Source organism: Poecilia latipinna, unplaced genomic scaffold, assembly GCF_001443285.1.
Source record: "Poecilia latipinna isolate Pla-1442-1.1 unplaced genomic scaffold, P_latipinna-1.0 Scaffold620, whole genome shotgun sequence".
NCBI lineage: Eukaryota > Metazoa > Chordata > Actinopteri > Cyprinodontiformes > Poeciliidae > Poecilia > Poecilia latipinna.
The window spans coordinates 21852-34934 of NW_015113236.1; the positions used below are offsets into that span (position 1 = coordinate 21852).

Sequence of the window (13083 nt, forward strand, 5' to 3'; positions counted from 1 at the left end):
TTTGATTCATAGTGAAAAATAAAGAATGAACCCCCAATTTTATAGATTTTTTTAAAGACAAAATGAAATAAATGTTCTTTTATTTTTATTTTTCTTCTTTTTTGTGTCACAGGATCACAAAATGATTATCACGTGAATTTTCTGAAGTTCTAGTGAGTTATAAAAGTGTTTTCAGAGCCCTTTCATTGGCGTGATATAATAAATGTTCCCTTAGAGATTTAATCTGTTTAAGCAACGATGACTGTTCCAGGAAGTCCAAAATTAACCCAGAACATATAAACAGGGATTTTTCAAAGGGAAAAGACAAAACCCGTATCCTAAGTTTAAGCATTTTTGCAAGGTAGAAAAAAAAGGTGCTGTAAAACCGATTTACATTTTTTAAATTTATGTACTGAAGTATTTTTGAAGTCTCAAATTGTTCTTCAAATGTTTTTACATCATTATACTGCTAGTGAAGAAAGTGCAATGTTTAATTTGTTTACTGTATTTGTAACCCATAACATTATGCAATCTGTGTGTAATTTATGAAAAATAATGTCATTAAGCTATTAATAATGATTGCTTCAGTTTGTTCTTTCAGTTTGTATTGGAATACATAGTATCTTAGAAACTTAAATTTGAAACAGTGTGATATTTATCTTTAAATCTGTCATGTTGAAAAAAACATATTAATAAATACAAATAGTTTTTGTCCATATTGCTAAGCTGTAGAGAACGTCAAGCATGGTGCAGGTAGGGCAACATTCTTATGAGAGTTGATGGAACCATGAGTTCTTTTCCACACAACAAAATCCTGAGGGAGAATTTCCTTGTGACCTTTAGTTCAAGTGTACTTAGGTTGTGCAGCAAGATGATGATCTAAAATAACTAAAATGTCTATATGGCTTTAAAAAAAAACTACCATAAAAAATATAATGGTCTTGTAAAGATCTTGTTGAAATTCTGGACGTCAGAGTCATTTCCTTTAATAGTTTTATATTCACTGAGGTTATTCACGTCTATTAAACAGTTAATGATTTAAAAAATAAGTGTGAATCACACACTTTTTTCTTTCCATAAAAATAGACATACATAATACATTTCTGTTGCTTTTCCGTCTAATTGTTATTTTATACAGCGACATGGAATCCAAATGTGTGTCGGCTCGTCTTAAATATGAAGTTTTATAACCACTGCAGTGGCGCTGATCCCCAAAAAAGGCTGCTGCAATCTTTCATCAACACCTTCACAGTGCAAAAATGTGGGCATTTTTCTTGACGGAAGAGAATGAATGTGACCCCCGGTGGAGCAGATAGCAGTGGGCGAGACCCGAACACGGCGACGCTCGTCAGGCCACACACAGCTCACTCTGTCAGCTCTGGGAGGAGTGGCAGGTCCTCACTGGAGATAATTAAGGCATTAATCAGTTGTCAGACCCTTCAGCGACATCCATCCATCATGCAGACCCTTTTGCCCCCCTGCTGAATGTTAATAAGTTGAAGGATGCAACTGGAAAGCGGATAAACTCCTGTTTTACATGGTGCAAAGCAACACTGGTCTATTAGAAAGAATCAGGTCTGACAGTGGCTTAAAAAGATTAAGTCAGAAAGGCTGTCCATGTGCATGTATTTGTAAAAATAAACATTATCTGCTACAACTTTGCAAATATTTTGTGTTCTTAAGCAATCTTACAGGATAGAGTAAGGAGTTACACACATGGTGACATAACCATAGAACAGATCTGAGGCATAGTTTCATACATAACCACTAAAAGTCATTTTAATTTTAGATGCTTTAACTGTTCAATTAGTCCTACTAATCCAATGAGGCGTAACAGAGTAAAAGTCCAAGAAGCGTTCTCACAAGTCCAGTTTTATATTCCTAGACTTTGGATATCTTAAATTATAAATGTACTGAAATTTTCCTCGACTCGGAAAGACAGACGGAGAGCACTTAACGACTTTCTGCACTGTGAGTGAAAATTTCACCGAGCATTACGCTAATGGAGTTGTGCTTTCTCCTTCCCTCTCGTCTCGCTCCACACTCCTGCACACAGATGTTTGCAGTTCAGCCTAATTACGGCCATTTATTTCCACCATGGCCAACGAGCCAGCGTTGGTGGTGCACTTTAACCATTTGCATTACAGTTATCTGGCTTGGAAAAGAAGCAGCCGTTCTTCCTCCTCTCACCTTCTGAACCGACAACGAGAAGGGAGAAAATTAGGAAGAGCCAGATGGGACTTGTTAAAAGGTTGTGGGGCAGGACGAAAATGTTTTTGATGCATAGTTATGCCAGAAAGTTTTAGTAACTGAAGAAGTATTTACAGATTTAAAACAACTGCAGGAGACAGAGAGGGGGTTTCAGAGTGGTAAGTGGTAAGGTTATGGTGAATCAAAGGAAACAAATCTGTCATAATTAGACAGATTTCACAAGTAAAAATAAAGTTGGTATTGCAGAACCGTTGATGACTTAAATGGGATCTTATCTGGGTCAATATCAATAGTAACAAATTATTTTATTTTGGATATCTCCAATTCCAAGGGGTGAAACACCCTGGTGGAGTGTGGCACTGCATCCTTAAAAAAAACTTTCTATGGCTGAACTTCTGTGCTGTGTCATGTCTTCCAGCATTTAACCACCATCTATTGGGTGTTACTGGCAGAAAATTACGTGACTCACTTTTGCTTTTCACCAGCTGGCCAGATGTTTGCACAGACTGCTTGTCCATAACACCCGTAAAGCTGAGAAACTAGCTAACCTTTAATTAAGTCGCTCATTATGGCGGCATGAATGTCTTGCCTGGTGGCTCAGGGTTGTAAAATGAACATTTTAACTGAAACCTGATGTCGTCTTGAACTTTTCAGAAACCACGCAGAAGTCCCAAAGTATTTCTGAAAGAGTCTATTGGCAGCTAAGACGTGTGGAAAGTGTGTTCAAACTGCAGCAGCCCAATTGCTCACAACTTCCTTTGGTCTCTCAGCAACCAGCACAGCTGAGCCTGGGGGTAATCTGGACCTTCTCAGCAGCAAAGAGCCATTAGCAGCAGGCAGAGTGATTATACCAATTTCTACGTGGAAGGATGTGACCGTGGCATTAACTGATTCAGCAGTTAGTGGGGGAGTGGTACAATAGTTTTGGTTGTTGCCAGGGAAACGACAGGACACTACGAGTTTGGCAGCCACACCAGCAGCACTGCAATCATTTTCCTAAACTTACAATAAATGCCTACACCAATAAGCTGACGTCAAAACATTGAACCCCAACAGCATCACTTTAGGCATTTTGTTCAAGCTGGTTATGAAATAAATACGTCACTGAAAATCTGAAATTATTAGAAAATCTGAATACCTTTGATGCTGCGGTGTAATTAGTTTACATCATTTATTGTTTTGCTGATTATAATGACCTGACCAATAAAAGAAAAAGGATATCTGGTTGATTTCCTGTTTCTGGGCTTCACATTAGCCACACCGTGTGTGTGACTTCATTAAAATCTGAATGGAGAACGAGAAGTTTAAGGAGCAGATAAAAGTCAAAGAGGTCCAGGCCTGTTCTGCTTGTCTGTCAGGCTGCTCTTATTACAGCCAGCCATCATATCGGTCATTATAAATGTGACATGTAAAAACCTTCCTGTCTCAGTCAAGTGAAGCTCGGTTGGAGGATTTCCCAGCACACGCTACGGGCCGGGGTGATGAGTGAAACCACTCCAGCTGCAAGAAAGATGAGACTTGAGCGGTGGATCGTGTCTGAATGTTCCTGCAGAAACTCTGATCTCTAGCAAAGATATGAAATGTTTCTTTTGGCTTGCAGCTGCCTGTTTGCATTAAGAAAATAATCAATGTTTCCTTAAATATTTGACCACAAATATTTAAAAAATGTGTGCTGATGTGGTTGAATATCCTTATCATGACGCCAGCAATTCCAACGTTAGTCTTTTATAAGAAAGAACTGGTACACGTGGTGCAGATTCTGTGGGGTTCAGACAGAGTTTGTTTTAATTAAGTCGCCAGAAGATAAATTTGTGAATATCTGACCAGTTTGCATGCACAGAGTTAAAATTACCTATTGAAAATAATGGTATATATGCTGAAGAACAGTAAGTGATACTGGAATAAAATAAAAAGTATAATAAAAATCTTTAAAAAAACAGGTAAAACATTCAATAGGTTGCAAAAGCTAAGTATTTGGTAAACAGCCATAAAATACAATAATACTGACAATCATCCATTCGGATGTCAGATTGTCACAAAACAGACCCACAGCATGATGCTGCTACCAGCATGTTTAACGTTAGCTGTAGTGTATTCAACGTGGTGTGCTGTATTAGTTTCCCACTGCACAGACGGTCTTCATGTAAACCTATAAATTCAATTGGGTCTTGTCTTACCACACCATTTTCTTGTATTTCCTATGAGACTTTTGACAAACTCCAAACAGGACATCTAAAGCCAATCAGACTTTTCTTTTTTTCAATAGAAGTCTTATTGGAAGATGCTTGCAGATTATGACACTTGAGCCGTCGATGTCTGCAACTCCTCCCAAGTTACCATAGGCCTTTAGGTTGAATCTCCGGATAATAATGGACTTGTAGAGAGCTTGTTACATGTACTATTTTCTGAAGATGGATTGAGGAGTAAATGGTGAGATGCTCAAAGCCTAGGATATTATTTTATCACCTAATCCTGCTTTAAACCGCAGAGAACAACTTCCTCCCTGACCTCTCTGCTATGTTCCTTCATTCTACTCTGAAATCATCAGTGAAACCTGAAGTTCACATGGGCAACAATAAATTCATATCCGACATATTCTTCCTCTCATTATTGTGGCAATTTGCAAATATCAATAATTTTGGTAATTCTAACCTGACCTAAAATAAGAGAAGCTTGGTCTGAATTAAATTCAGACAGTGAGAAAAAAGTGTATGTAAACTTATGGTTTCAACTGTTTACTGAGATTAAATGACACTCATGTGGACTCTATTAAGCAACTAAATAATTTTTGAAGGTAATTAGTTGAGATAGATTTTATTTAAGGGCATCAGAGGTAAGGGAGCTGAACAGAAATGTATGCCACACTTTTCAGATTACCTGTGTAAAATATAAATTATAATATGTACGATTTACTTTCCACTTCAATACTGTGACTGTCACATAAAATCTCAATAAAACACACATATTCATGGTTGTGAAATGACAAATGTAGAAGAGGTCAAGGGGTATGAATGCTGCGTTTCTGTCTTTTTGAAACAGAATACAATGTGTGATGGGGAAAAAAAAAGGTTAAAAAGCACAAAAAATGAAAACATCAAAATAAATGTATGCATGTTCTTAAAAGCCTTTGAGCTGAAAAACTGTGTCTGGTGTTAAATGTTCATGATTCTTACAAGAACATCGCTGTTTGTCTTGAAGACAAGCCGGGGAGCGTCCTGAGTAAAGACGTGCCGGGGTAATTTCCCTCCAAGGCCGCCGCCGTCTCTCGTCTGAGGAGGGGGAGGAGAAATAATGGCTACTTTTTAAGGATGGTCAAATAAAACAGGTGAACAGAGGCAACAAAAAAGTCTGAGAAATGCAAAGCAAAGAGAGACATAAACGAAAATGAAATGATTGTGATTGCAAAGTTGTTCGACAGGCTAACCAAACGTGCAAGCATGCATGTGCAGATGTTTAGTTCAAAGGAAAAAAAAACTTTAAACGTTCACACTCTTTTATCTGAAGTAAATATTTTAAAAGTGATTAGTTTTGCTTGTACAGTGGTAGCAAAAGTATCCATGTCCCTTAAACTTTTACATGTTTATGTCATATTACAACCAGAAGCGTCAAACCATCTGCATCATGCTGCGGGGATACTTTTCTTGAGGAAGGAGAGGGAAGCTAGTTAGAGTGAATGGGAAGATGGCTGAAGGTCAATACGAGATCACAATGATGCTCAAGTGGCCCAGTCAAAGTCCAGACCTAACTCTAAAACATCAGTCCGTGGCAATATTTGAAAATTGACGTTCATAGACTTTTTGCTCATCTGAATAATCTTGAGCTATTTTGCAAAATATTTCTAAAAAAGTTGAAAACCATGAAGCATAATTTCCTTTCCACATCACAAATATGCTTTAGTTTGCGCTGACTCATCGCCTAATATCCTAATAAAATGCACTGAAGGATAAGGTTGTGATTTGCAAAGGGTGAATACTTTTGCAGGCCATGTAAAAAGGCTTAAGAGGTTAAAATATGTGTCCCTAAAATATTACAAAAGGACTACTCGGTCCTTTAAGTGTCTATATCAGTCTCAAATGGATGATATTTGATAAATCTGTCCAAACAGTTCAGCTGTGTCATTTCCATGAGTATCTTATTGAAGCATTAAAAAAAATCCTGTCAAACACTGATTGCAGCAGGAAAACGAGCTTCCTGCCCTCTGAGTCATTCATTATGCACGGCGTGAAAACGGAGGCAATCTGTTATGTCAGGTGTGGTTAAGATGTTTCCGGAGACGCTCCATTGTGTATTTTATTTTTAATATAAACAAAAAATCAACTTTTGTGTAGAACAGAGCTTGGTGTGATACAATTGGATCATAAAGTACAGCTAAAGGCCACTGAAATGAAGACTTAACAGCTAATATTATAAATGTTTATTGATAAGTTCAGATCTTTGTAGATGTGGATCAAACACTTGGTCTAAACGGGTGTTTGACCTAAAAACTTCCCAAAAAAACTTTGATTTGTCTGGATAATTTCATCATTTTCTGCCACTTCATCTGTTCTGAAGTCAGTCATGTGCGCTACAGACTCCAGAAATGGTAAAGGGACATTAACCGGGCAGCAACCTGAAGACTCAGTAACTCTCTGTGGCGAACACACACACACACACACACACACGCGCGCGCGCGTACACACACACACGCGCGCGCACAACGACAGAAAGATGCAGCATTGTGCTATTATCCAGCCTCCAGTTTGTGCTCTGACCCTCTGGCCCCGCTCCAGTTCATTTGCATATTGCACTAATGAGGTGTTGGCACCGTGAACAAGGCTCAAGGCTCACAGGGAGCCACACAAAGACAGACATCGATGGATAGACAGATATGCAGTGTAATTTTATTAACACTGTGATGAATATGAATATTTAGAAATGGAAATCAAGGGAATTTTAACATACAAGTTTTGTACGACTCTATTATTAGGAATAAATCAATTAAAAAAAAAACACATTAAAATGGGTAAAACAGTCCATCGACTGTTCCATCCATCCATCTATCCATCTATCTATCTATCCATCCATCCATCCATCCATCCATCCATCCATCCATCCATCCATCCATCCATCCATCCATCCATCCATCCGTTTCTAATTCAGGCAACAAAGGAAGACATCCTCCCAGATGCTCCCCTCTGTTGATGCTGCGGTCCTGTGGGGATGTGAGGCCAGCTGTCAAAGTGCTGTCTTCCATCTGGGCACGAGTACCCGCCCAGGTGTGTGTGTGCCCATCAGCTGCCAAAAATAACCACTCTTCCAAAATAAAAATTGCTTTCTGAAATCAGAAAACCAACACGAGTGCACAGAGTAACGAGAGAAAATAAACCCCTTGAAATGTTAAAAAAGAAAAAAAAAAACAAACACCAGTTTGCTCCGGTTTTTCCGTGGTTCTGTGGAAATTTTTCCTCTGTGATGTTTGCACATCGCAGTTTGTACAGCATCCCGTTTTGAAGTGTGCAGCAAATGTTATTCTTGCTGTTGCCTCTGCTGCACGAAAGTGTTGAGTCATCTCTCGTTTCTTTAAATTTGCCTTTCAAGCAGCTGGACCGTCTTGTCAGCTTTAGGAGCTATCTTGATTAATTGTTTCTAGTCTTTCTGAAGCTCCTTCAAAGATTCTTTTTTTTTTCTCCTGGACTTTGGCAATTTAAATGTGACCCGTTAATCACTGAAGCATTAAAAAGTCTCCTAAAACTCTTGGGACGAGCCAGTGCTGCGATGAACACAAAAATTTTCTTCATAAGAAGCGTGCAAAAAAGTAATTACCGATGGCAAAACAAGTGCTCTGAAAAAAAAAAAAAAAAAAGATTTTCCCAGACTTTATCTGCAGTACAAGTTAAAGAAATATCAAAAAGCCATCCAAGTTCATGTTTACTTTTGCAATCTCCACATCTTGTTAGTTGGAGTTACTTTTTTCTTTATTTGAGCTGGATGGCTGGCAGCTACGAGATAATCACCTTCCTCTCTGTGCCCTGCAGCGGTGTAAGGCAGGCCTGCAGGCTTCCCGAGCTCCAGCGAGCCTCAGCTGCAACGTGCAGACACTTTACAGTCTTCATCACGTGCACAGAGGAATCCACACACAAAATCCACACTCACAGACACACACTCTGATAGATGCCCTCGTCTCTCTCATGCATTTCTCCCTCTGTGGCAGCTGATGGAAAGCCATGGAGAGCGGAGGAGCGAGGAGGCAGGTTTGTGTGCGTGTTGGGAGTGATGTGACATTTCTGGGCTGACATGAAGCGACACTCTGCCCCCTCGTGCCTGGAGCGAGCTCTCGGGGAAAGACACTGATGGAGGTCTGGGGTCTCGGAGGAGAAGGAGGGGGAGGCTTAACGGTGTGAACAAGAAAAGAAAAGTGTGTGCTGCTGCAGAAACAACCTGAGAACCGAAGTCTTCTCATGCCTTTTAAATGTGCCGGTTTGTTCTTAAATAAAACATGACGAACACCAAAAAAAAAAAAAAAAGTAGTTTGTTTTCACCAGGACGGCATTTGAAAAATATCAAACCAATCGATAGTAAAAAACACCGAAACCCAACTGCTTGGAAAAAGAGATTGATGAAGCTATTGCAGCAAGATTTCACCAGATGAACTGGCAAAACCCTGAAAAAACAAGCATTTAAGTCACAACTTTATATTATATGGAAGCACCTTCCTTGATTATTGTTATCGTGGAAAAGTTGTGTGAAAACCCTTTGATTAAATTAATCTTTCATTGCAGTAAATTCACACTAAATCAAAATATAGTCGGTAATTTGATCACTTATTTACATCTATTCCATCATCTTCCCCAAAAACAAATTAATTTTCAGTGAAGAATTTTTAAATAAATTGCTTTTTTAATAATTGTTTGTGGCAACTAATAATTAGTAACCAATACCTAATTGTAAATATTATGTAACAGAGAGGGTTTATTCTTTCTGCCACTTTTCAAAAGGGGAAATATGATTCAGCAAGTCATTCCAAAGAAGCAGATCTTTGCTAATCTTCATAAATCATAGCTGCAGGAAAATCACTGCTTTCCTAAACTTGGTCATATATGAAGTTAGATTATTTTAATTAGACGTTTAAAATAATGAAAACTAAGGTAAACAAGGCTAGATGACAAGTCTACACAGAGATGAGGATGGTAAAAAAAAAAAAGAAATATGCGAGGCTCACTGCTCAAGAGCTGCCAGAAAATAAGCTTCTCTATCCTGTCATCACAAATCTAAAACATGCAAAGTTTGCTAAGTGACCTGGAGTAAATAAAAGGAGGAATTATTTGGGAAAACACGAAAGACACACAATTCCGCACGCTGGGGAATCTGTAATTCTGTGGGCCTGTTTATTTTCAAAAGGCCCTCAGAGCTTTACTAAAATGTATGGCATTGACATTAGTCAACGCGCACCGAATGCATTTATTGATTTTATGTCTCATAATAATCTTATCTTATTAACACCAAATGTTTTTGGCATAAAAATAAAGAGAACTGGTTTGATGTTAAACTGGTTTGGAAAAATAGACACAATCTGTTAAGTTTTTCAAACACTTGGAATACCTAAATTATTACGCCAGTGCTTCTCCTGGGTTTTTGCATAGGTCGTCTTGTGGTCCGTGTAGTTAGTTACTATTAGTTACCATCTAGTGCCTCTACTGCATTAGCTTAGCCTTCCCTCCCTTTACAGCTGCAACCCAAAAACAGATTGTCAAATTTGTTTTTATTCATTAATTACAAACCCAGCATTTATACATCTATGACTCCTGGGATCTTGTAGCTTTTATGCGTCTTTCCTTGTATTCAACCGATCTGTATGTTTGTTTAATTTTAATTTCTTTCATTAAATGTCATCTTTGTTTTGATCCAGCCTCCTTCCTGTCTGCTGTTGGGTCCTTCTAATATCTTTAAACAGAGCAAAATACTATTTTTGCTATGTTTATGCCTTCAGCATAGATAATCTGCTATAAGCAAAACATGAAGCTGATCAGTTTAATACGACAGCAGAGGTAACTTGCGCTGCATTCTGGGTATAATTCGTCTGCACTAAATCCCAAACTTCACGCTGGTTTTCTGCTGCACAAATCATGCAAATGAAATTAAAGGCGTTGCAATTCAGGAGCTTCTCATCAACAGCTAAAGGCTACAGAGGGATATCTATTTTATTTAAATCCCCCAATCGATCTACGAGTAAAAAACACATCCTCAGAGGACTTCTGCATCTTCCCCATTTCAATTTAGAGTAGGATCAAAGAAGAAAACGAGTCGTTGTGGTTTTGAATGAGTCAGAAGCAAAAAAATAAAAAAATAAATAAGAATGAGGTGACAGAATTATTGAGTGCTGGAAGGTAAGAGGAAGCAGGATCTTCCATATTAACTGAGAGGCTTAAGACACAGTAAACAGAAACATAAGTGATTAGCTTAAATTAAACTATCCATCATCATTCGCTGCACACAAGCCCCAGATAACGTGGAGGTTTGCAGAGATGTGAGAAAGTATCTGCCGCTGTCACACGAGAAGGCGATTGGATTTCATGAATGAAGCAGCTGAGGATGCTTCATGCAACACGACTCCCACTCACGTCCCCACACCTCATCTCTTCACCTCTATCTGCATAGACATGAGGAGATGTGAGGAAAAAGGGAGAAAGCCTGCAGGCTGCTTTGCTGCGTCCAACCTCGTGGGTGCATGGAGAAAGAAACATATGGGTATCGTTTACACAAATGGACTGCAGAAATGTTCGACAGCTAGACAAAATATGGAATCTGAGCCACTGAGGGAGAGGAAGACTGTTCTGTGTTTGTGATGTTTGAACACGTGCATTCTGCTGATGAAAAAGCCGACATGTCTTACTGGCAAAGAGCACGACTGCAGGGGAATTGTTTCCAATGTGGACAATCTCTTGAGGACGAGGCTGACTGTAGCAGTGAAACAAAACAGATTTGGGTATTTTATTAAGAACTTTTGACTTGTGTTTCAAGTTCTGTTTTGACAAAGTCGGATGGGGGGAAAAAGGTGACCTGCATCAACCTCGTTATACTTACTTACCAAATTAAACTTCTTCATATTTTTGTGTTTTTCGGGTGTTTTATTGAGCTCTTGTGTGCTAGACTACTGAATTAGAGTCCACTGTACTCTAATACAGTGGACCCCAGTATTCTTGGGGGTTAGGAAAATAGATGAAATACATACTCCTCTAAAAACATTTATATCTGCCTATTTTAATAGTTCAAACACTAAATGCTTCTCAAAATGCATTTAGTGCAGAGTGGAAACTGTTTTAGTGCTACTGCAGAAGAAGCTATGTCTTCTTCTTTATCTCTACTCTAAAGATATAGAATCTAATGAAAAATAACACTTTATTTGACGGGGGGTGCTTAAGGCTGACATGAAACTGCTATAAATATGACATAACATTTGTCATGAACATGCAGAAGTCTTTATGAATCTCTATGTTGTCATGAAGTGTCATTGGGTAAATAATGACACTTTTTTAATGCAAAGTTGCTCCAAAAGTTGCATTGAAAGTCCATTAAAAATGCCAACTTTGCATTATTTTGTAAATAATACTTTTAATGCAAAATTGGCACTTTTAATGGACTCTTGATGCAACCTTTAGAGCAACTTTACATTATAAGTGTCACCAAATGACACTTCATGACAACAGTCATAGACTTTCATAAAGACTCCTTCATGTTCATAACAGGTGTCATGTTTATGACAGTGTCATGTCAGTCTTATGCACACCCCGTCAAATAAAGTGTTACCGAAAAATTAATACCACTCCAGGATTGGCTGCTTTGAAAACATAAGAAACAGATTCCCAGACTGTTTTTTTTTACTCTCAGAAAAAAGCTACATAGGTAAATATTTTGCAAATAATTAAAAGCTTTGTTCCACAAAAAAATCCACAAATATGTGCATCCACAAGTACTAAACCAATAATGGGTGGTGGTCCATAAATCCACAGAAAACTGACTTCAATCTGAATTCATCTTACCAGTTAATAGAGTCCACCTCTAGATAAATCCACCTATTTTCTGAAGGCCTCAGATATTTATTAGAAAACATTCATGAACAAAAAGCTGTATAATGCCACATAAAGCTGCATAAATGTCCCTGAAAACCAGACAGTTCTAGAATATCTCACTGAGAATCTGTCACAAGGCTTGAGAACTAATGCTCACAAATTTGATTTTTTTTTATGTATTATTAAATCACCACTCTACAACACTTTGTGTTGGTTTATCACATGAAATACCGATAAATAAATTAAGGTTTGGAATAGGAACAGAATGTAAAATATTCTAGAGGTATGAATACTTTTGCTCTTTACGTGATGGTGGCGTATGGCATTGAGCAGCAAGACAGTGGTGAGGTGTGCGGCAGGACCAACAGATGGGTTTAAGGTGAGGGTGGGATTGGAATAGCTTTACAAAAAATCTTAATCAGAGGAAGATAGCTGGAAGTAAAAGTCCTGAAAGTGGAGGACATAATGGCTCAATCACAGCATAAAAAATACCTCAGCTTGTTTTGACAGGTGTTGTTTCTGCCTGTCAGCCATTGCTTAGTTTATACGTTAAAAACAATGTTTTGACTGGCTGAAATTCTGCAACTATATTCTCTGCAGTGAGAAACAGTTTTACACTGTATCCTTGCAATGTTCACTCAAGTGAAACCCGTTTCACTTGAGTTTAATCGAGACAAAGTTTGAAGAAAAAAATAAACAAACCTTAAATATGTCATAACCTGCTCTGGTACCTTTAACTATTAAATGAGAAAGATCTAATTTGGAGTACAAACATAAAAATAAAGTTTTAAAACAGCCTTCTTTTGATGTAATTTAAATGTTCCTAACGTCAGTGAACCCTTGACAT

The 13083-nt window shown here is 38.1% G+C and overlaps 1 protein-coding gene across 4 annotated transcripts in view; it reads right to left on the reverse strand.

Annotated features, from left to right (window-relative positions):
- Nucleotides 1-13083, reverse strand: part of sobpa (sine oculis binding protein homolog (Drosophila) a) — a 40555-nt gene that overhangs the window by 9294 nt on the left and 18178 nt on the right. For 2 of the 4 annotated variants that reach the window (XM_015043182.1, XM_015043181.1), the window contains one exon: nucleotides 5364-5459. The exons of the other annotated variants lie outside the window; for them this stretch is intronic. In XM_015043182.1, coding sequence (XP_014898668.1) covers nucleotides 5364-5459 — 96 coding nt within the window. The remainder of the gene's footprint in view (nucleotides 1-5363; nucleotides 5460-13083) is intronic. 4 annotated transcript variants of the gene reach the window in all.